At 39.5% G+C, this 24,901-nt stretch overlaps 1 protein-coding gene across 1 annotated transcript in view; it reads left to right on the top strand.

Moving 5' to 3' along the window:
- Nucleotides 1–24,901, top strand: part of grin2da (glutamate receptor, ionotropic, N-methyl D-aspartate 2D, a) — a 261,238-nt gene that overhangs the window by 96,113 nt on the left and 140,224 nt on the right. Inside the window, exons 2-4 of the mRNA XM_085263506.1 lie at nt 736–1,364; nt 3,514–3,651; nt 14,658–14,924. Coding sequence (XP_085119632.1) covers nt 915–1,364; nt 3,514–3,651; nt 14,658–14,924 — 855 coding nt within the window. The 5' untranslated portion in view covers nt 736–914. The remainder of the gene's footprint in view (nt 1–735; nt 1,365–3,513; nt 3,652–14,657; nt 14,925–24,901) is intronic.

The raw sequence follows: 24,901 nt of genomic DNA, 5'->3' as shown, positions 1-24,901 counted from the left end.
AAATAACACTAAACTGCTGAGTTTAGACATGTTTTGTTACTTGAATAAAAGGACTTCAGATGCAACGTTGGCCTGATAAATATAAAGGAAACAAGGCACCCGGTGTTTTCTTATTGGTCCATAGACAGAGAGGATTTGATGGTTTTGCTTAATGAGATTTTTCTGGTTTAATTCTGTTGCTCCATTATGAATGCAAGAATAAAAGCCACTATCCTCTCCAGACTTCAGCCCCATGTTGTATTTGGAATAAGAATTAATCCACGAGATCCTCGTTTTGATATGGCACCTTTGATGATAAAGTCACTGGAGTTTTTGCACTGCACTCTGACAAATGTGAATCTTTTAACTTTTATGTGCTGTCCTATTTAATCTGAAATGTCAGCAGAATTTTGCTGTTAGGGATGCAAGCGGTGTTAAGAAAATTAGCAGCTTCTGCCTGCCTGAATCCTTCCTTTGTTTACAGACTTGCAGGATGTCGGAACAGAAGCATTAAATTCAAGGATGAGTAGGTGTACTGTGTCATTTATGTACATTGTTTACTGGAGAATAAGTGTTTCACAACGCCTACATAAATCAGCCGTCCCACTTGAGATAATGCATAAATGCATACTTGATATATAACAAAGAAAAATAAGTGACTGTTTGAAATGCGTGTTATGGTTAGAGAAGCTGTATGACAGCAGGTCAGCTGCAGTTCTTCATTCAAACACGCTCTTCTCTCTGTTCCCTCTCCAGGGTCTCTTCTCCTCATCAGGTGAAGCACTGTGAACCGCCGACCCCCTCACCACCCTCCCTCCTCTCCTCCTCCCCTCTTTCCCTAGAGGCACCACCCACTACCCTTAAATCCCCAAACCCCACCTGCCAACACCTGCCAAACTCCCTCCGACAGCTGCAACTGGCCCCCCTTTTACCCCATGGTGGCCCCAAGGCCCGCCCTCTCACTGCTATTGGCTGTCCTGGCCTGTACGGGGCCCGCGCGCCCCTCGCCCCCCCTGCTTCTCCGGCCCCGGGAGAGAGAGAGGGACTCAGGTGGTGTCAACATCGCCGTGGTCCACTCGGGCTCCTCCCTGCTCCCGGAGACGCCGGTGGCGGGAGGTGCGGGGGTCGGGGAGCCGGGGCCCGGTCCGGGAAACGGTCCGGGAGGAGGGGGAGGAAGGGGAGTAACAGAGACAGCTTCATTAGCTGAAGTGGCCGAGATGACTTCATTTTCCTCCTCGTCACACCTGTCGCTGGCCGCGCTCGTGGGGGAGACGGTGATGACGCCCTCGGGTCAGGCCAACGTCATCTACCTGGCTGTGAATGAGAGCAGTCCCGGGACCCTGCTGCTGCAGCTGTGTGAGCTGCTGGCCACAACACCACTGCAGGTAGACAAACAAGTACACAAACCTACTGTTACATTCCCAAAGACTGTAAGAGAGAAACTGTTAACATCGCCAAAATTGGAACAAAATCATCATAAATAGTGATAAAAAATTTTTTTTTTAAAAAAGTTCCCTTCAGGTCAAAATGTGATAATGGCTGGATGTCAAGATCCAATGTGGTTACTCTTAAACATCTTATATATGATAATGTACATGACTTTTTGTCCCCTATAAATCATTTTTTGAGACAAATTTAGTTCAAGACAAGTTTAGAGGCAGAGCGATAAAGACAGCAAAGCACTAACAAATGCAACAACAGTTCAAATGTAGAAATACTGATGTAAACAATGCTGGTCTTCAAGAAAATTAATTGACTTTGAAAATATTTTTTAAAGATAAGAAAGATTAAGATTATATGCAGTGTGTTTGGTTCAGACTGAATGTAATCTGAGTAGCCTTAATCGGTTTTGGAATGGCTCTTCAGTACTATGATAATCATCATCTGTATGACGTACAAAGGATTCTGTATCACTGCAGCTTTTGTAATTATCACTATTAGATTTAATGAGGATTCATTTAATTGAAATTACCAGTTGGTCACAGTGATGCACTCTGACAAAAGGTGTTACGGAGGAAGAATAAAAGGAGAACTCCAAATCCTGCATAATTACTCACATCTGCACAGTTGGCCAGTCTCAGTATGAAGCGCTGTGACTGTCAGATGGACTTTGTTGGAAAGCATGCGTGAGGTTCTTTTCATTTACCTTCTTGATAGGTCATGTGGCTTTAAATGAATCAGTGAATGCTTTTTCATGCATGGGACCATGTATGTGATAATTCAGGTACTCTTACTGTGACGCGTCACAGAGGTTTCTAGTAGAGAAATGCATGTGTTAGGTCGTTAGGGAAGTGTCGTGGTTTGGTGTTTTGTGCTTTTATTCTATTCATCCATGTTCACTGTTCATCTATTCACTCATTCATTCATAGTATGACTCTTGTGGATGGGAACAGATCTGAGTTTGCAACTTGAGAGCTGCTTGTGACCATACAGAGAGGTAATAAATGTGCTGCATACTATACTGCTGATTTATTTACTCGGCCATATATTAATCCATCCATTCATCAACAGAAAAATACATTATGCATGCATGTATCCAATCTGTGTCTCTGTCTGTTTTCATGTTAGCAGAGTGAAGGGTCTTGTTATGAATGTCTTCGATCAAGTATGATATTAACTATTAAGTAACACTTGCCACCCTATCTCCAGGTCCTGTTTATAAGCTATTTGCATATCAAATGCTTCCCTTTGAGAATTGAGCTGTCATCTACACTTAACTTCAATCCACTTCCCCGAATCGCTACAAGAAAACAAGCATTAAGTCATCAAGCCAACCTCAAATCACAATAGCTCCACCTCATATTATTATGTAAAGCAATAGCCTCACCAGAAGTTCATGCATTTTTCATGATTTTATTTATAATGCGACAGGGATTTCTAGAAAAAAATTGTCACACAAAACACCATTAGCAACACAGATTTCAATAAGAAATCATATATATCGAGAGAGAGACAGAGATTTTGCAGAAATAGTTCAGCATGCATGCAACAGCCACACCTAGCAGGCCCTTCAGGAGCTGAGGTGGCCCATAAGCCAGGAGCTTATCTGTTGTTTCTGTGGTGTGAAGCAGCTTAAGCAGCACAGGTACAACACACCCCATTGTCCTGACAGGATGCCAGTCCACTGCAGGGATTTAACTCTGATTATATCTCTGAACACTGATTGCCAAGCAGAGAAGCAAAGCCCAACATCTGATAGATGTTTCATGACTTCATTAAATTTCGGAAAGTCTTTGGAGAGATTCAGTTTCTGAGCAGGATAAGAAAATACAGTCTTCATTAGAATGAAGTGCTCTCAGGAATTTTGTGAACAGCATGTGAATGTACTTATTGTTCCATTAACTTTTGCTCACTTGGTTAGTCTTTGAATTATTCTCGGGGTTCGGCGCGCCACGATTAAAAAAAAAAATAATAATGGCTTTGATGAATATAATTCTGGTGAGATGATTATGAAATTGCTTCTCAATGAAGCTGATGTAATGTCTTCCGTCTGATGTGCCAGGTTTCAATGTGCAACCTTTGTTTTACTTCCAGGGTTTAGTGTTTGAGGAAGAGAGACCGCCACCGCCGAACCGCGCCCCTCTGGCCCCGATGCTGGAGTTCGTTTCTGCCCAGACAGGGGTTCCCGTTGTTGCCGTTGGGGGAGGAGCCAGTCTGGGAAGAGAGCCACAGGTAAAAATGGATTACCTATCATTGCATCACCAACCCAGTTAATTTCATTTGAACTAAACCAAGAACTTTCTGTGGCTTGGAAGATGAAACACTTTAAGAAATAAGCCAAGTGATAATTGCCTCCTCACCTCCTCAGACCATTTGAAGGGGGCCAGGAAACAGTTTTTGGTATTTTTAATTGAAAGTTATATTTTATAGTTAATATTTAGTGAAACCAAAATTAGAACCAATGAAAATGTTTAGTGATCTGCATGAAAAGAAGTTCAAATTGTGCCTTTTAGACCTGGTAGTATCGTGCAATCATGTCATGTTTTCTCCAATGCTCATTTCCACTTCCATCAGCCATTTTTATTCCTGTCTGTTTAAGGGCTCCCCTCCCTGAGTTTCATCTGATTGGCTGCCTTGTCTGCTTTTACGTTCACCTCTTGCTGTAGTATAGAGTTTTTTTTATTACTAAGACAAAGTTTACACACCGATGTAAACACTGGAGTCCGTTCACCAGTGAAATAAATGGCTGGTATGTCCTTTTTCTAGTTAGCATTTAGGCTTCCACTGTTTTGTGCTTTTGTATTTTGCCTTCTGTTTGCTGTTGTTCTACAGTTGGAGTTTTGTTTTTGTGGAGCTTTTGGGTCCCTGTTCTGATTCTGGCATATTGTGAGTCTTAATTCATGTGATTTTCAATCTTTCAAGCTTGATGTTACCATATGGTTATTTGGTCGAGATGTTTCCAGTGTCATGGTTCATGTTTAGTTGTTTTAGGCCTTTCTGGCTCATCTTTCTGTGCCTTTTCCATTTTCTCTGTTGTCATGTCGAGCAGGATTCCTCTTGATTCAGAGCTTTGTTTTATTCCTGTTTTACTTTGAAGGACAGTTTTCCTTTCATGGCTTCATGATACCAGTTTTACTTCCTCTTCATGTGTGTAATCACTTTCACCTGTGTCTCGTTTTCTAATCAGCCAAGGTTTTTAAAAAAAGTAGTCTGACATGGATGAAGTGGATAACCTCGAAAGATGCATTTTTACTGGGACAAAGTTCCTGTTTTTGTTGGAGCTTAACAGAGAAATGTGGGCTACAGAAAAGCAAAGCAGGGATTGTGTCTATATTTGGATGTGACTGCTTTAAAATTCACTTGTGAAAACATGAATCTATCCATTAACTTAAAGCATATTTATGGTTGAGTAATGGCTAAAGCTCTACTTGCCATTTTTGTTTGCACTGTCTTTTAATTAGATTATGTACGATCACTAAATTACTGGCACATTTGTTCATTTCTGCTTTTGCTTCTGATTAAGTGGGTGAAGAATCACACCTTCTGCGATCTGACACTGGATAAGAATGCTTTCCTAATGAGCTTTTTCTTCATGAAAATTACATTATTGACTTGGCAGATTAGTTTTTAAACATTTACTTTGATAAATAATTAAAAATGCGATTTCAAGCAAGAAAATTAATGTTTTGCCCTCAAAGCTGAAACTTCATCAAATATTATTTTTTAATTGAATTGAATTTTTTTTGCCACCTGAATGATGTCACTCCACTTTGTGTCTCAAGGAGCTGGGAAATATCAGTCCATTAGCTCCTAAAACCTCTAAGTTCGCACTGCCAGCCCGACTTAGTGTCTGCTGTTTGGTGCTGGGCAGGTGGTGTATAATAGGTTTATTGGAAGTCTTTTGATGGCTGCCTGCTGTGGTGGAAAATGAGTTTAATAAAAGCAGTGAGACTAAACCAGAAATTTGTGAACTGCAAAACCAAAACGAAGAAGCTCAAAACCTTAATGAACGGTACTGCGGCGTTGTGATCACTCTCTGCAGGTTTGGCACTGTGAGGGATGGCAACTATTGTGATTTGATTGATTGTTAATATAAGAATATAAATTAGAGCAGCATGGCACCTTTTATGTAGATGAGCCAGACATGAAATCTGAGAAGTTATTAAAAGTGTACAGTTTCTCCTCCCTTCTTTTCTCCACCTTGGTCTCAGCATACTGTAGAAGCAGGGCTGGCGCAGACTTGATTCAGAGCTCATAACTCTTTTAGAAAGAAAAAAAAAAGCTTTAGAGTTGACAGATTATCTAGGCGTGTGAGTAATATGGATGTAACTCTCTCTATATGAAAAAGTCGGGTGTATGTCATACTTCCGGTAGCAAAAAATAGAGCTGGTGAGAAATATGTAACTTCTATCCTACGAGTCTCTCGTAGGAGGCAGTTATTTTCTAAATACTTTAAAAAGTCAGAAAACTGCTCCTCTGATCTCCTTGGTAAGCATGATGAAGAGAAAGCAAATGTCTGCTCGAGCTGCTCCACTTTTGTTGGTGCTGCTGCTGAGCTCGTCAGCATCAGCAGTTTCACAGTGAAGAAAAATGTGTTGGATTTTTGACATTAGAAGCAGACTGTGTGAGTAACAATGCAATCCACTATCGTACAGCTGGGAAGTGGTGGATTAGTAATTGCAGTAACTGTGTTTTTATTTTTATTTCTTTTTCCCCACCACTGATGTATTGATCACCATTTTAGTGGCAAAATTCGTGAAGCTGTTAGTAACCATGACTGTGGCATCTTCTTTAAAACGATTCTTGCTTTGTTCATTGTTGTAGGCCAATTATTTGGTGTTTGCTCTCCAGCTAGTTAATCTGAGTGTGGCAAGAAGGTAATGCCTTCTGACGGTGATTAGCGATAAGCAGCTCAAGCTAACAAAGCAGTTCACTGCGACAGGTGTGATGTGAAATAAGTGGGCCAATTTATTTTAAGTGGATCATCTTGACAATACGATGTGGTTATTGTGATTTTTACATAAATGAACTTCAGTTGCAGTTCTGTGAGTAGATGAATATAAATACTGGTTGATGATACACGTTCAGGCACTGAACTGTCGGCATATTCGTAATCAAAAGCAACTTTGTTTCTAGAAGGCTGTGAGGTTCCTTTGAAGTAGCACAAGGTACAGAATCATTACAGAGCCAGCAAAGACTCCATATGTTTATGCCGCTAATTCAAATATGGACGCTTGGGTTTTTACAAAGTCTAATATGTATTTTACCTTTTAAATAATCTTATCTGTAGACTCAGTGACCTGAGGTTTTTAAATCTGTGGTCTTGCAATCAAAGAAGAGGAGCTGCTGCAAACCTCTGCCAGTTGATAAAATGAGATAAGAAGAGACTTTATTCATCGCCAGGAATCATGGTTCTGACTCTCTTCTTCTTTCACTCTGTTCTACTTTGTAAATGTTGTTTGTCGTGCGCTTCAGTTCATCATACATCTGCCCTTTGTTCCGTTTCCTGTCAATTATATGACACAGCTGTGCTCAATCAGTAGGGGTGCAACGATATTCGTATCGATATTGAACCGTTCGATACAGTGCTTTCGGTTCGGTAAGCATATGTATCGAACAATACAATTTTTTTCAATTTTTTTTTTTTTTTTTTGTGTGTCCCGTTTGGATCTATAGCCATCAGAATTGTTGTCTTGAGGCCAAGAAAGATGCCAAGAGGATTTATTTTAAGTGGATCATCATATTGGTCCATTTGATTGACCTTTATTATAATTATGAATTTATTTTATTTTCAGTTGCAAACGGGACAGACATGACTGTGGGATAGGACAGGGGGAAAGAATGAAAGAAAGAGGGGGAGAGAAAGAAAGAAAACCAAAGGGGAGAAAAAAAAAAAGAACAATACAAAATTTGTAATATATTTTATCAACTTTCCTTCTGACCATGCTGTCTGTGTTGAGCGCTCAGTGAATCTGCATTTGACTACTCCGCCTAGGCTGCACTCTCGAGCCTAGGCGGAGTAGTCGAACGCAGATTCACTGAGCGCTCAACACAGACAGCATCGTCAGAAGGAAGAGCGCAGGGCAAGCTAGCAAGACAGAAGTGGACCTCCCCACCCTCATTCAGATCTGGCGTTTGGAATTATTTTGGTTTTCATGTGACGTATGACCCTGAAGGTAAGTGAGTCATGGACTAAAGTAAAACAGTATGTTGGATGTGCCGTGCAATGCTCAATTACATGGGTGGGAGCTAGTGTGTTAGCGCAGTTAGCTCGTTAACGTGTTGGCCGTCTAGCCCCTCTGTATAGGGTAGCTCGTTAACGGAGATTTGCCGTGTTGTGGCGTTAAGGTTATTTCAACGAGATTAACCTGAAAGCACTAGTGGGAACACAACGAATATGACTGCACATTTACACCGACATCATCCTAGTGCAAAGACAAAAACAACAAGCATGCATGCTACAAACTTTAGCCGAGTCATTTAGACAGCTGTTAGCACAGGATTCTCCTTATGGAGACCTGATATGTTTAATATGCTGCTGAGAATATAGCCCAGAAGAAGCGGATAGTATAGCTTTTATTTTGGAAAGAGGCATTTCTCTGTAATAAACTCTCTTTTCCAAAGATGAGTGATTCCTCAATCAGATACAGGGCTCGCAATATCGCTAGCCCTACGTCCCGGGGCTATCTCTGCCCTGCCTGTCGGGCTATTGTAGGAAGGAAAAATATATGTCAATGCTTTTGCATTCTTTCAGAAATGTAGCTGGGTAATTATGTCATTGGGTGAGCCACTGTCAATATGTGACATATTGAAATCGTGTTTGAATTTGCGCTTGTTTTTTGCTTTCACTTTGCAATCGCGCGAACTGTGTATAGAGAGCGACAGCACTGATCTGTGAGTGATGATAATTTGTGCACCAATTCCTCTGACATCGTCTTATTAATCGTTAGCTTACTATGCAAACATGACAAGTGAAATCTCCCGCAGCTTAAACATGTGAGAGGTTGATCGCGCAGAGAATCGCTGAGCTTATGTGAGTGCAGCAGGATATATATTTCACTACGATGACCTGGATGACTGAGAACCTTCACAGACAGATATATATTTTAGTTCTGCTGAGCCAAATAAGACAGGTCAGGGTGAAGAAGTGACAGCCAAAGAAAAGCTTACCACAAAACGGAGAAGTTATGACAAATCAGACTGTAAGGCAAAAAGAAAGTGCAGCTTTATGGTTTCATGGACAAAAGAATTTCTGTGGCTGCAATATGACGAGCTAAAAAACAACACGCACAAGGGTTAGGATTAAATTTAAAAACTGTACTTTTGTGTTAAAATATATATTTATAATTTTAATAAATGACAAATTAAAAAGGCATGAACATTTTTTTTTGTATCGAAAAAATATCGAACCGTGACACCAAAGTATCGAACCGAACCGAACCGTGAATTTTGTGTATCGTTGCACCCCTATCAATCAGCTAATCAGTCACTCATATATACGCTGCAGCTTTCCCTTATTCAGATCCAGATTGTCTTTTACTTCCTGTAATCAACCAGCAGCCATGTTCAATTGTTGTTTATTTTCATTCATGTTTAGTGCTCCATGTGAATTATCGTGTTGGCTGCTCACTGATGGCATTTTCTGCTAACGGTATTCTTACTCCTGTTCTATAGTGGAAAGGTTAAAGTTCAAGGTTACTTTATTTATACCCATAGCTAAATTTGCTTTACAGAAACATGATAGCATTTGGCATCACTTCACAAAACACACTCCTATATAAACCTGACAGATATACATTTGGTATTTAGACAAGCTGAGTCAGATTAAAAGAAAAAAAGTTCCTATTAAGTTTAGTGATGGCAGCAGGGTTAAGTCAAGGCTGCAGGTTGTAGATATGACCCTGGGTCAACACACCTGAATCAAATGATTAGTTCATTACCAGGCCTCCTGAGAACGCCACAACATGTTGAGGAGGTCATTTAGCCATTTAAATCAGCTGTGATGGATCAAGGAACCATCTAAAACCTGCAGGACACCGGCCCTTGAGGCCTGGAGTTCCCCATCCCTGCTGTAGAGGAACCATTATTAAGAATTGATAAATCAATCAGTGTAACTGTTTGGGGTACAGGGAGGCTAAACAAGGCTGTGACTCGACTGGACCATCTCACTATCTGATTCAGTGAGCTTTTCTCTGTGATGGAGGTCTGACCGAACCATGCCACAAAACAAAAAGATAAAACAGACTCAATAAAAGAATGATAAAACAAAATAGGTTAATGAGTTGGAAAGTTATTTTGAATGCAAAGTCAGAGCTTTTAGCCTAATAAAGACAGTTCTCTCTTAAAATGGCTATCCCTGTGATGGACTGGTGACCTGTTCAGGGTGTACCCTGCATTTCCTAAGTTGTTTAACCCTTTAAAACCGGTCGGAGCGGACACGCTCCGTTTTGCGTAACTATTTTTAAATCCTTGTAAACCGGAACAACGTCAGCTAGCGCAATGATTATTATTATTATTATTTTTATTTTTTTTTGTATATGAAACCGGAAGAGTTGTACTTACATCTTGTGCCATAAGTTTGCCCTAGGTCACAGTTTCCTTCCACATATGGCTTTGCAAAAACTGCATAAAAAGCACTTGCAGCAACAAAAACACGCTTTGCCGATCAAAAACTGTTTGCTGTTCAAAACACTTCCTGTTTGACTTTATGCTTTTCTGAATAGTTTCTGGGATGCTTAAAACTCAAATTGCACTGCTGGAAATAGTTTCTTTTGATGCATATGGTGGAGTTTTTTTTTGGATTATAATATTTATTTTCATTTTTCCTGCAGTATATAAAAACTGGTGCATCTCAAATAAATTTTGTGTTTGAAACTATTTTGTGCAACATTTTTGTGGGACAAACCTCTTAAATTTCTCTAACTAGAAATATATGGAACAAAAACAAATTTCAATTTGTTTGTACTTAATTGCACTTTTTTGCAATTTATGTAGTTACTATGGACTTAATGCATATAAAATTTGGGCTATAATGGTTGTATTGATGTATAGTATAGTCCCCAAAATGGCACTACATGTAAAAATACAAGATAAGATGAGCTCTGGCGGACTTGGTTCTATGGTAGGTCTTAAAGGGTTAAGTAAGAAAGCATATGGATCATCATTGCAACTTAATATGCACACCTAACCTGCTCTGGAGGTTATGTTAATATTTTCAGTTTAAAACCTGCTGAAAGTTCCAGCTTTTCATGACATTATGCTCTCCATTTGCACTATTTGCCTATTTGCACTACTCTGCCTGGTTTACACCCAATGTCATTTACCCATTATATTGTATATTGTATAGCTTTCTTGTTATATGCAAAATTGTATTGTATTTATTTAAATGTTTACTTTTTAATTATTTTACCTGCATTTTTTAATCACTCTTATATTTAAATGTTCATTTGCTATTTTATCTAGGGATTGAGAGTAACGTAGTTTCTATTCTCTGTATGTCCTGTACATGTGGCAGAATTGACAATAAAGTTGACTTTGACTTTGACTAAGAGTGAAATAGATTCTTAGCTGAGAGAATGTGTCATATGCTGTGTGCTATGTGAGCACACAAAACTTAAAGCAAATAGTTTTGATTGACAAGCAGGGTGATACCACATCGTTGAGCTCATCTTTTGGGGGATTTTGTTGAGCTACCTGACACAAAGAAAGCATCATTATGTTCAGTGGTGCACATAAGTGGTCCGCAGGTGCGCATGCGCTGTCAAAATAAAAGACGCGCACCAGATAAGAAGTTGCAAAGTGCGTTTGCGTACATATAAAAGGCACTGTTTTTGTCTGCTAGAGTGGAATTTTCACAGCATCATTTGTTTGAAGCCAGCTCACCTCCTGCAACCACTTGTACGAGAATACGCGCTTCTTTTGTGGTTCTGAACACTGTTGTGGAAATTTATTAACAAAGCCTGCAGACACGATGAGCAGTTAAAACCCAACACTTTATTTCCCATGCATGAGGAGAGACATCAGTCAGGGGGCACTGAGAGTTGTCTCTGACAATGAACAGTTCAGGTTCCTTTTAAACACAGTCACAGAACAAAAGGCTTTTACAGTTGAGGTTCACACCTTGGCTCTAAACAGAAAACCCTCTATCACCTGTGAGACTCTCCCCCACTGTGGGGCCAAGCCTTCCTGTGTGAGCTTCTGTCTCCTGGGAGACATTCACCAGGTCCTCACCGTCTGTTTCCCAGCGTGAGTGAGGCGTGAACCAGACATACTAAACTAAGTAACATCAAAGCATTTCATCAAGACAATACATTAAAGAGAAATCCCACAACAACACCAAAGTAATTGCTTAAAGGAGATTGCTTCTTCGACATCTTTAACAGTTCTAAACAAATGTCTGTCCTCCTCCAGAAAATCTTATGTACGCAAACACTCGTTGCAACTTCTTATCTGGTGCACGTCTGCGGACTACTTATGTGCACCCCTGGTTATGTTGAACATCCCTCTGAATTTTCATGTCTTGGATGAACTTTAGTTCTTGATTTTCTGCGAGGCAACCAGGCAGAGCCCATGGGGCAATTTAAGGTGGTGCATTTAAGGGCCTAGAGACTTAACCTGGCATGTTGCTTCTAATAGTTTGCTGGTATATTGAGATGTTAAGTTCCCTATGAATATAAGTAAGAATCTATCTAGTTCTGGGAACCTAATTGGCAGTTTGTGTATCAAAACAGACTTTAAAACGGTATACAGCATACATTTAGTTTAAGTGACAGCATCTGTGCTTGTAGAAGCATGCTGGTTGGAACTTGAGAAATCAGTAAGGCTAATTTAACAAGAGTACATTGCAGTTTACTAGCACTGTACTAGGATTTAGCTTATGTCTTGCCTTTTCCACTGTGACTGATTTAAATGTTATCTAGAAAAGCCACGATTGTTTGACCCCGCCAATTGAGGTTTAACACAACAAATGGGTATTTTTACCTCCAGAGTATAGCTTTGCATTTGAGAAATGTCTGATAAGTAAACTCTAATCAGTTCTTAATTGCCTTCGGGACGCTGAGTCAAACATGTTTCCTAATACGCTTTAAGAATTAATCAACCTTGTGTCACAAGTGCTTCTACAGCTGTGATTTGGGACACTACGTCAGTCATTCATTGTTTCTGGTGAGTGTTTAAATTACAAGAGTGCAAGTTTTCTTTCTTCTCTTTTGCTCCAGCTTCCAAGGGGACACATGTGCTTTGATTTTTGTTTCATACACCCTCACCCAACTGCTCACTCGATGCACGTTCCCAGCACACTCTACTCTCAGCTGGGTTAAAGAAAGCAGACAAGCTTACATCATAAATCAGGCTGCTGGTTTGATATTTGACCTAGTTCAGTTTAGCGCAACCTGAGGTGAGCCCTGTCGACATGGATGGGTGGAAAGCTACGCCCTGAAGTTTCCTCTTTGATCATCCACATGTACCCGCAGATGCAGAGCCTTGATGATTAATTTAAACACATGTCCTCTACCTCTTTGTTTAATGTTGAGAAAGAGCCAAAATTAGTACAAGCTAAACCGATAAAAGCCTTGGACAGCAAAAGAGCGCTGGAATATGCACGCTGTCATGATACGTTTTTTACTATATATTCAGTGTTTAAGCTCACATTCATTCCAACTCTCAACCTTTATGGATTTTCCCATCCTGATACTTTGTTCTCATTTCAGCAAAAAATACAATGGCACAAAAGTCAATAGAAAAGAATTCACTGAGTAGCTCATCTGTCCAGATTAAGCATGAGTGGAGAAGCAGAGAGGACGGCCATCATTGTTTCCTTCATTGACACTGAAAGCCTTATTCAGAAACCAAGGACTTTTTTGACAGACTGTCTTATTCCTCTGAGTGCTCCCCTCTTAGGACTAAAGTCAGTCTCACACAAAGAAAAGGGCTAAGCTGGAAAAGAACTTGCTTAGACAGCTACTGTATGAATTTGCTCACTTTTACACACTTACAGTCCAGTATCACTGAATTACATCCAGAGCAGTTAAGCAGTGTGGATTTTAACTGCGGATCTTAGTGTTTAAAACAGGAAATTGTGTCAGTAGATGCACAGAAAGTAAGAACATGGTCATTCATTGTTGGCCATAAAATATCTAAGATGTGTTTTGAGTGCTTCGGGATAGGTTAATTGGAAACTCTAAATTTCCCATAGGTGTGAATCTGTCTGTGTTAACCTGTCCAGGGTGTACCCTGCTTCTCCCCCAAGACAGCTGGGATAGGCTCCAGCCCCCCCCCATGGCCCTAAAAAGGATAAGCAGCAGAGAATTGATGGTATATGAATGACTGATATTGTGTTTAACACGATATAGAAAAAGAGATAAAAAAAAAAAAAAAAAAAAAAAAAAAAATACAGAATCGCATGTCTCACGGCGGTGGTTCTACTGTCAGGAGAGTACAAACAAGACTTTCTTCTGGTCCAGCAGTTTACTGATTTGGTTTCATCTTGGATGTTTCCTGCTGCAGCAAACTGTTTTAATTTTTTAAAGAAAGCCCCAAAATCCCACTGTGCACTACCTCCTCAGCTCAGCAGTATGCAGGCACTGGTTTAGACTTCAGGAGTTGGTAGAGACCGTGTGTGTGTGTGTGTGTGTGTGTGTGTGTGTGTGTGTGTGTGTGTGTATGGATGGATGGATGCAGACTTGCCACTCATTTGTTGCCAGATTTAAAGCTTTTAACTTTTGCCGAACATGAACATTACAAGTAACACTGTATAATGTTGGCCTAACATCACTCATCTGTTCAGTTGGGTTGAGATCTGGTCACTGAGAAGGCCAGAGTGTATGATTGATATAATATTCACATTCAGACCATTCAGAGGGCAAACATTACATCTCATGCCTATGAATGGGTCGTCATCATCATAAAAATGATTTGAGATAAATGTGATGAGTCAACTTTGTATTAATTTGCAGAGGCCATTCCCTGAAAAGGACAAGTGGTGTCAATCCATGCCAGCAGAAATGTGTAAATGAAACACAAGATCCCCTTTAGTGTGGGGGGTCAAGGGTTTAGCTTTTCATTTAATTTGTCAGGTGTGTTTAAAGAAGATGCCATTTCCCGATTATGATGCTGACACTAAATGGACCTTTTAAAGCTATAATATTATTATTTAATTAACGGACATTTAATTCTGTGTTTGCTTTGTCCAAGTCCCCAAATAAATTTCTGTCTCATGGCGTCTCCTTCCTATCTTTTAGGAGAGCGGTTCCATCTACCTCCAGTTCACCTGCTCCACATTGCTCCAGCTTGAGGTTATCTTCGAGGTGCTTGAAGAGTATGACTGGACCTCCTTCTCTGTAGTGACCACTCGTCACCATGGCTATGAGGACTTCCTGGCCATGGTGGAGGGTATGACCGATGGCTCTTTCATTGGTTGGGAAAGGAAGAGTGTGGTGATTCTTAATGTAACGGACGACCCCGGTGGGGCACGGACGAAACGACTGCTCAAGGACAATGAAGCCCAGGTAAGGCTGGAAACACAAATGTCATTTCCTGCTGTACACATCCATGAAAAAGGTTTCATTTATCTTATGGTGAATAAAAAGGAAAAAAAAAATACAAAAATATATTTAACGAAAGATATCTGTACCACCTGCCACTCATTTTGATGAGCTGCCAACCTTGAAATCACTTCTGTAGCCCGAGGCTCAGGTGGGGGAGATCTGTGAAGGCTCCACAAGCCTTGAAGAAGCAGATGGTGATCTCGCCCTCAAAAATGATATTTTCCTCTATTGTTAATGTAACCTCATGCTTTCAGCTTCTAGGTTCATGTTGAAAGTCACAACCTTCAATGGTCTTGCCCCTAGACAGATAAAATGTCTCACACACTATAAGGCTGTACTGTTCGCTTAGGCCTTCAGCAGTTTTAAAAGTGCATTGCAGTATGTGAGGAAGATTTTAGCTACATACACAGCAATGGAGAGGTCTAGATTCTTCATCTAAAATCATCAGCCTTGACATTTGCAAAATACACTTTTGAAGTGTTCACATACTGCGGGTTCTTTATTTAGCTAACTAGCCTTCAACCCTTTAGCGTTCTGCTCAACCAATTGGTAGCACATTTTCAGGCCCTATATCTAACTGAGGCTTTCACTGAAATTGACCTACCTTGTTGAGTCTTTTTTACCAATTGGTTTACATCTGCAATGCCAAAAAAATCCTCCAGAAGGCACTGTGAATGGAAACTGTTGGGTCTTCTTATACCTCTCCAAACCAGGAAGTCAGAAACAAAAAAAACATCCAACATATTTTGAGTGTTTTTGATGAAACTAAGATAGGAAGATATAATTTTTTGATATATGATAGTGTTAGAGGACTTACTAAACAGATGTATGTCACTTGACAGCATTAAAAAAAGTCAAATTAAATGTTTAATAATTTTTTTAAAAAGTGGTCAACCAAACGGTTGATTTGTCCCTTTTATGGTGCTAATGCTAACATAACCTAAATGTTATCAAAATGTATTATTTGCCATAAAGTCAGACCACTAGACCCATGTTTATCCATTGCTATTGATAAATCACATTAAGTGTTAGCACAGCAAGAATATGTTGAAATAATTTCCTCAGTAAGTAATTTTTGTAACTTTCTGAGTTAATATTAGTAAATATTGTAAAAATCAAGAACAACATGTGGAAATCACAAATATCATGGGGATCTACATTCTTCAGTGCTCCCCTCAGTAAAAAGGAACAGAAGCGACCTCTAAGGGGCCAAAGTTGTAAAAAACACTATGCAAACCCATAAAAGAACCTCAGAAACCAATGGCTCTCAAAAGGTTTCCACCTGGCTGTGTCTGAACCAAGTTAACAAGCCAGCATCTAGAGTTGGACAACCATGATTCAGCTCTCCAAGACCACAGAATAAATGCTATAGACCCCAACGACCAAAACCACAAGCAGATGTGCTTGATTTGCACTGTTTTTTTATTTATTTATTTTTTTAAACAAAAATGATTTTGCACAGTAGCATTCAATCAGAAGTGGCCTGAATGTGAGTATTTTGTGCTGTAGCACATTTTTCACATTTGCAGATTAGAAAACTATGTATTTTGTTGCTTGAGATAATACTTTCCTTTGATGGAGTGAAAACAGCAATGTTCATCTGCATGCTACTAGAAATAAACTGTATCCAATGCTCTGGATAGTTTTTGTTATTAATTTAAATTTAATTTGGCCTTTTATTGATTTTTTTTTCAACTGTATTATCTAATGTACTTGTATTTTCATGACATTTCATACTTTTACCATTAAGTGACATCTCAACCGTTTGGTAGAGATCAATATTTTAAAAACTACAGGGTCTATTGAAAAATAAATATTGATTGTGATTATTACTCACCCAAATCAATAAGAAATGCAAACATTGCTTTTTTTCTTGCTGTGTACCTCAAAGTGATGTTTGTAGTGCAAAACAGCTAAGGTGAAACAAAACATTGAAGATCTAAACTAAAGATGGGGAGGAAGCGATTTTTTTATTTTTTATTTTTTTTGCATTGTGCCATTTGGAGGTCTGATTAAAATCATTCACACTGAAAATCTGTGGTCAGCTTTTTAAATGGGATGTGATTTAATACTAGCAACACTAATACTATTTGCATGAGTGTACACACACTTAGTTAGAATTGTGTGCAGTGCATTAAATGATGAATATGTCCCGCATTCGTCTCCTTCAACGACAAATACTCAGCTTACTTGGACACATGCATGATCAACTTCCTGACTGTTTAGTATGGTTTTGTGTTGCTTTTAATTTTTTAACAGTGCATATATATTATCACCGGAGGGGATGTTTAGTCGTAATCAGGGACAGGGTAGAACACCACAAAAGCCATTAGGGCTTATGATTTTATTTTTTGTGCCCTTGATGGGTTATATACTTTACCTCAGGTGCAGGTAGATTACGAGCTGTGGGTGGCCATTTACCATTTATTATAGATAGTGTTTCTCAGAGCCAGATGTAGACTTGGCTTCCCCTCTTGAACTGGCCCAGGGTACAGTTTCCTTAGCCGTGCCCAGGCATCAAATACTGGTCATGGATGAATGGAACTGTGGGTTAAATGCACTTTATGATATGGACCACTATTGTGAGTAAACCTTTAGTCGATAACAGCCTAGTTTACTGATACCCAAACTAACTGATGAATAAACGTATGAATAATAAGTAAGTAAAATTTACCTGAAGCGAGGATACGTTTTTTTTTTTTGTACCTGTGGTTGTGCTTGTGTCACACAAAATGTAACAAAATTTCCTTTATGGGTATTTAGTTTAAATAATCTATGGGTCGAGTTATTCTTCTTGTCTTTTTATAAAAATGGTTTCACAGCGTTGTGTGACTGAGGCATTTACTTTTTCTGTGATTATGATTGATAGAAATGCCAATCATAATATTAGGCTTCATGTAAATGTAGCCAATATGACAATCACCCACTCACATCACAGTGACAGTTACTTTATGTGAGGAATGTCGAATTCATTTTACATCATGGGCCAAATTGGGCTCACTTTTTTCCTAAATGGACCAGACCACTGAAACTCATCTTTGAGTCAAAGCTACATCGTACAGCTTTGTCTACATGATAGAAAATGCTGCTGTAGTAGATGAGAAAACATTTTCAGCATGACTCTTATGCTGTACAAAATGTTTAGAATTATATGAAAAGTGCTGGTAGCTTATTGGCCAGCCTGCTCTGTATTAATAAAACAAAGCTTTTGTTAATTTACAAAACATGTCCTTTTTTACTATAGATTTGTATTATTATTTCTGTAGTAAAGAGTAAAACACTTTGCCATTTTTTTAATAAGAATAGCTGTAAAACATATTTTCACAAAGTTACATTTGATTAAAACAAAAGTCCAACATTGATGTCCCCAGGTGTTATGTTTGACACCCTCGCTTTCTGTAATTATAGCTGTGAAAGAATTTTTTTTATTTCATTACTCGCATACATAAACGTGTGCCATGATCATACAAGTAAAACATACCCAAAGAAAAAATGAGTTTTCTTCTATAAGCTGCAGAAGGACATTTTTCTAAACAGAAATCCAGATTAATCAGCTTTTTCCCCCAGATCAGCATATCAGCAATAACTATGAAGTTGAAACACTGGCCCAGAACTTAGTTCTTTGAACATTTGTGAAGAAGGCTAAAGCATCGAGCCGTTTAAAATTGGCCCTTCACTTACAGTAAAAGCCCTATTTTGGGTCGACTGAGGATATGCTATTCATTTACTGTGATATCCTGGGGGTCCACTCACACCCACCTACACAGCATCTCCACAGATACATAGGAGCTTCGTAGTGTAACTACAACCTTTAGCTATTGCAGCTCTGCATTACTCTGCTCTTTTCACAGCTGGGATCATCGCTTTGCTAACTTCTGCATTGCTACTGTTTTACTCACTGAAAGGCTCGTGCACACAGCTCAGTGCAGAGGCTATTTCCAAATTCACTTTATATAGTGCCAAATCACAAATATAATTACCTCAGGGCACTTTATATTGTAACATAAATACCCTGCAATAACACAGGGGAAATCCATATGAGCAAGCACTTTGGTGATAGAAGGAAAAACTCCCTCTTAACAGGAAGAAACCTTAGGGAGGGGTCAGGGAGGGGCGGGCATCTGCTGGCGACTGGTTGGGGTATGGAGGAGACAGGACAAAGACACACTGTGAAAGAGAGCCAGAGAGGGAAATTCTCCTTCCTTCATTTGGAAAAGCAACACATTCCTGTTATATATTAAGCTAAATATTATGTCTTGGTTTGCAAACTTGAGCAAAATAGATTTGAGGAATTAGTCTGGTCATGTAGTAGGAGTGATGTTGTGCATTACTTTCAACCTTGAACAACATAAAAGGCCATGAATGGACTGCTGTTAAACATAAGTTGAAGAGCATAAACATCACCTACAGATAACTACAGAAAAATTAGAACAGACATCTTCTGAGTTGACCTTAGCTGTGGTTTAACACATCTGATAGGGGGAAATTAGTTTCTGTTTACCCAAGGATTGTTTCTTCCCACCATACTTCTCGTCTCTCACTGTATCCGGTTCATACATATTGATTCCTTGCTCTCATCTTTTTTACTGTTGTCAACTTCAATGACTTTTTGTCAAAATAAAGTCCATCAAAGGGAGGAAGAAATGTAGACGGGATGAGTGGACCAAAGAAAAAGGATGAACATGAGTGAACATGATGTAATCTAATGAAAGTGAGACGAAATTTTGAACAGCAAAGTAGCAGCGAATGGCCTTTAGATCTTCACATGTACATATTCTGAGTTATTTTATTTATTTATTTGCTTTTTGAGGAGATGACTGTATGTTTGAGGAATATTTTTAGAAATTGTGACAAAGTGTTTGTCAGTGTTTTTCAAAGCAAAAGCACTGAAATGTTTTTATATCTATGAACACCTGGTCAGCATTTCACCAGATTTGTGAAATGAGGCTTCTTAGTTCTGACAGAACTGTCAATGGCTGCCATTCATTTTAAACTTGACATCTCTTTGTTGATGTTGTTCATTTGTTTGTTTCTGTTGGATTTAAAGGTATTTTAAGAGCTTAAACTGGATACACAAACCACCTCAGTGCTAAAATTCAGATGTCAGTAAACAGTCGCTCCCCAAACTCCCTTCTCCCATTTCCTTAGTAAAGTCACTTCCATCTCAGCAATAGTAAATACGAACAGGGCTGTAATGGAAAGTTTGGGATTGTCTCCAAGGTCATGCATCTTTTTTTTTTTCTCTCTCTCTTACTTTCACTGAAATGTTGCCCTCTGAGGATTGTGTTCCCCAGTCCCAGGGTCAGTATCATCTATCTAAATTTTTTATTTTCAAAACAAATATGTGAGTGCACGTCCTTGGAAAAAGTAGCTTACTCCTGTTTTTACTGTCTTTCAGGGTGTTTTAGAAGCAGCCCAGTTAGTTTTTGGCTCATAGATGGTTTTTTTCAGTCTCCTCCTCCTTTTTTTTTTTTTTTTTTTTTTTTTTGTTTCTTGCTGCAACTGATCTGGTCTCTTTTACTATCAGCAGTATATTCTAATACGTGTCAGTCTGTTTTGGATTAGATGGAACTAACGTCCCCTTTGTTTTAAAGAACACTATTAAATGGGGTGTGCTGCCAGCAGTGTTGGGCAAGTTACTTTGAAAAAGTAATTAATTACAGTTACTTTTTGAAGAAGTAACTAGTAACTGAGTTAGTAACTGCATTACAAGATTCTAAAAGTAATTAATAACTTGAAAAGTAACTAAGATAAGATAAGATAAGATTCCTTTATCAGTCCCACAAGGGGAAATTTCATGTTAAGGCTGCCGACCTATTGCACGCAATGGCGGCGCCATCTTACCCTCCAACCATACATACATTACCCAAAAACATCACATGGGGAAGACAGGTCAGAGAGGTATAACATGGAAAATGCACCACATGAGGAAAGATAAGGAGAAAAAGATAACTCCCCCCAGACTGAGCTCCAACAGGGAGATCAGTTTGAGAACAGAAAAAAACACCTCTGCACATGAAAAAACTCTTAATACACCAAAGAAACACATGACAAGCAGCAGGGATGGGTAAAGGGTGAGAGACAGTGTAGACAGTACATCTGGGCCTGCAGCATAAGCGCTGGTCTCCTTGATCCACCGTCAGCATCGGAGGGGAATAAGCGTGGAAGGCATTTGGAGGGGGAGGGGGGATGAGTGTACATCTGCATGTGTGTATATATGTATGTGTGTGCGTGTGTGTATGTGTCCAGAGGTCAGCTGAGACAGTGTCCTAAGCAGTGTTGGTCAAGTTACTTGAAAAAAGTAATCAGTAACTAATTACTGATTACACCCCCCAAAAAAGTAATCCCGTTACTTTACTGATTACTTATTTTCAAAAGTAATTAATTACTTAGTTACTTAGTTACTTAGTTACTTTTTAAAAACACGATTTACAACCTGAAGAGGTGATAAAGTGATAGATCTTTCAGCCCAATTCTACTTTTTCTACATAATCCATCATACAAAATGTAATCAAATGGAAAAGTCTCTTTTTTTAACTTGTTTTATCAGTTTTAATCTTTTAACTTTATGCATCAAGCAAAACATTTAATTATATGCAACATTCTCTGACTTGAATAAATTAGTTTAACATTTAAACCTATTTTCTACACATTCCAGCACATAAAATAAAATATTTTTTGTGTTTACACTCAGTCTTTCAAATAGATGCAAGTAAAACACAGCAGAAAATAAATAAAGTCAAAGACTCAGCGGTCCTGTTGCTCTATTTTCACCTGTAAAGCCGGAGCAGGGTAGGCGGAGGGTTACCCTGGTGCAGGTGTGCTGCGGTCAGTTGAAGAATCCGCACGAGTGTCTCTGTGAGTTTCCCATCACGTCGTAGCTACTCGGTGCTTGCTCGGAAGTTTAGGGGTTTTTTTCGCTGTAAAAAGAAGTTTTCTTCCCACGCACGATGGACGCTAATGTTTTTGTCACTTTTTATGGAATCAAACTCAAAGTAAGGTCAGTACTTCCACACTTTAAACGCTGCACGCTCATACTCTCTCCCGCACTCGATATATTATCCATTGTTGATCTGCACACAGCTGCTGTCACCAACGTCGCACTTGCTTACGTCACTGTCATGAGACATTCTCGCAAAAAAAATCACGGTTTTAGTAACGCAGTAACGCAGCGTTCCTACGGGAAAGTAACGGTAATCTAATTACCGATTTTGCAATAGTAATCCCTTACTTTACTCGTTACTTGAAAAAAGTAATCAGATTACAGTAACGCGTTACAAGTAACGCGTTACTGCCCATCTCTGGTCCTAAGTAAACAGTCTTCCAGCCAACCCAGGTGGCCTTGCATAGAATGGGAAGAACAGTCTAAACACAGTCGTTATCAGGGTGTTGTTGTTCAGCTCCAGCATTGAGGCCGCAGCTGGCGCCGAAGTGGTAGCCGCATGAAGTGATGGTGCTTTTTACTTTAGTGGGAACAACTCATGAGAATTTCAAAGCAGTTCTAACAGTCCAACACTGGTCTCTCAATCTCCCGTGGGAGAGCCGTGAGCTTCTCCATGATGTTATCAAACTTACGCTCTGTGATGTTGTCATTCTTGTGCTCAAAGAGCCGATTCTGAGAACTCACGACCACAGTGAGCTGCTCCAAGATGTGATCCAATTTGCACTCAGAGGTCTTATTCTGAGTATTCACGGCACCCGTAAGCTTCTCCAAGATCTTATCCGTGCTGCACTCAATGAGCCCATTTTGAGAACTCACGCAGCCTTGTGGGGGTTTGAACAGCCGGTTCCGCTTTCGTAATTCTTCGATAAGCCAGGGCCAAGCCAGCTCCGATCAGCAAGAACCCTGTTATCATGGTTCCGAATAGGTAGATATTTTCAGCGTCTTCAATCGACAGTCCCGCCAGGCACACGACCCTTCAGTTATGCCACCCGTCCATCGTTCATCCGGCAGGGAAAGTACCTCCAGGACACTCAGGCTCACCCAAGCCCAGACTTCTCGCTGAGAAAAGGGTGTCAATAGCATTCAGAGACCAGTTGATCAAATCCATAATTCCTCTTTTAGGTTTTAGAGAACAGACTGTGAGAGAGTGTTCCAGGGAAAATGTAATAAAAAAAAACACGGGACTAGACAAGGACACAAGAGGCTAAGCAGGGAAGCTAAGGGAGAGGAGGAGGAGGAGAAAAGTGTGACCGCCTTCGTCAAGAGCAAAAGAAGAAGTCGAAACTATTGCATTACTTAAAAAAAAAAAAAGTTTAACCCTCTGGGGTCCAGGGTATAAATTGGCCATTTTTGACTACTTTCGATGTTTCCTCTACATTTCACCTTTAAAAACTATTTGTTTGCCTTGTTTGGTATCATTCTTTTCAGCACAACCTCACGTGTCTGAATTTACAGTTTTGTTTTCATTTTGTGATACTGTATTAACACAATTCATCTAAAATCAGACAAAAAACATCAAATCCCAGTAGAATGTTTTATTTTTACTGTAACAACCACAAACATGTTTAATGAATCATATTTCATAACTTTAAATGCAAATATAAATGGTCAATTTTAAAATCCTATGCACAAGTTTTGCAAACAACAAAATTATTTGCAGCCATTTACCTTTTTTTACCCTTTTTTTTAAATAACCATTTCAAACTATTTACAGAACAATCAGGTGTTCTGCATTCAATAAGATGCCACACAAATTATTTGTGCCACTCCAAAAATAATTTCTGTCCACTATAAAGGAGAACATCACAGCCTGATACCTGCAGGTCTGACAGCAGCAGGTGTATCACTCCTGTTTCTACCTGGAGACAGCAGTCACCACACAAAACTATCCACAACACTACACACTAACTACACAAGACAACACATCACCTACACACTCCAAACACGCTAAACGTCACAAATCTCTCACATCTCAAAACTCCCTCTCTCACCATCGCTCCTAAAACGTCCCCCTCTTCCTAAACAACCAAATGTCATGTTGCCATATCATTTTTGATTGGTTGACATGGTGCATTTATCCACCAACACAAACGGGCTCTTTTTTGTTTGCTCATAAGCAGAGAGTGCTTGCTGCGCTGTCCTTAGACAGCAAATGTGATGAAAATATTAAGGAAAAAACGCATATATATTGTTTATCATGACTCTGGTTTTACATGGCCTATCTGCACAATTTAAAAACTGGCACCTTGTTGCTTTGTCATCTTGAAGCAGTCATGTGATTGGCTTACCACGACTACTATATTCTTCCTCAGCCAAACAGCAGCACTCATGCAATCGTTTTGCCCCCTAGCTCCAGGTGTTGTGCCAAAAAGTGATCATCTGCCAGACAGTGATTGCCGTTTTCAGATCTTATGCCAACAGGCTGCACAGTAATTAATTCTCCACTATAGTAGGATACTTCCTAACGGGCAGTGTTGCTCAGACCTTGTCACCACCATCACTGGGCTGTTTCCAAATGCTGCTAGTGGGACTTGCATAATCCTCCCAAAATGTTCAATTCTTTGGTGGATATCCAAAAGGTTACTGTCTCATAATGTCTCTGTAGTGGTTTTGTAGTGCAGGTTTAGTACTGAATGGCATTTACAAAATGGTAAAAAAGACTGAGTGTCCAGTGAAGTACTCTACACAAACACACCTGATGCTACAATTATTGATTAAATTAGGTTAATCTTTACTGTGATGGTTCATAAACAACATATTCCCACTGAGGCTTTTATTACTGCTCTTCCTGGCTCCTGGTCCCCCTCTTTTTCTTTTTTTCTTCTGCTTGTTTCCCTCGCTGTTTCTCTCATCATACATTAACATGTCTCGCAAGCAGATGGTATCTGCATGTGAACAATCTGTATATCTTTAGACCTGTAATTAAAATTTGCCTCCAGTGCTTCCGGAGCATTCCACCACTCCCAAACATAAATATACCTCGGTGACCTGCCTT

This window comes from Mchenga conophoros, linkage group LG22 (assembly GCF_057382185.1).
Source record: "Mchenga conophoros isolate Kocher_MC1m ecotype Shallow Benthic linkage group LG22, M_conophoros_male_GT1.1, whole genome shotgun sequence".
Lineage (NCBI taxonomy): Eukaryota > Metazoa > Chordata > Actinopteri > Cichliformes > Cichlidae > Mchenga > Mchenga conophoros.
The sequence above is the reverse complement of the archived record's forward strand: the minus strand, read 5'-3'. Positions and strand labels throughout refer to the sequence as shown.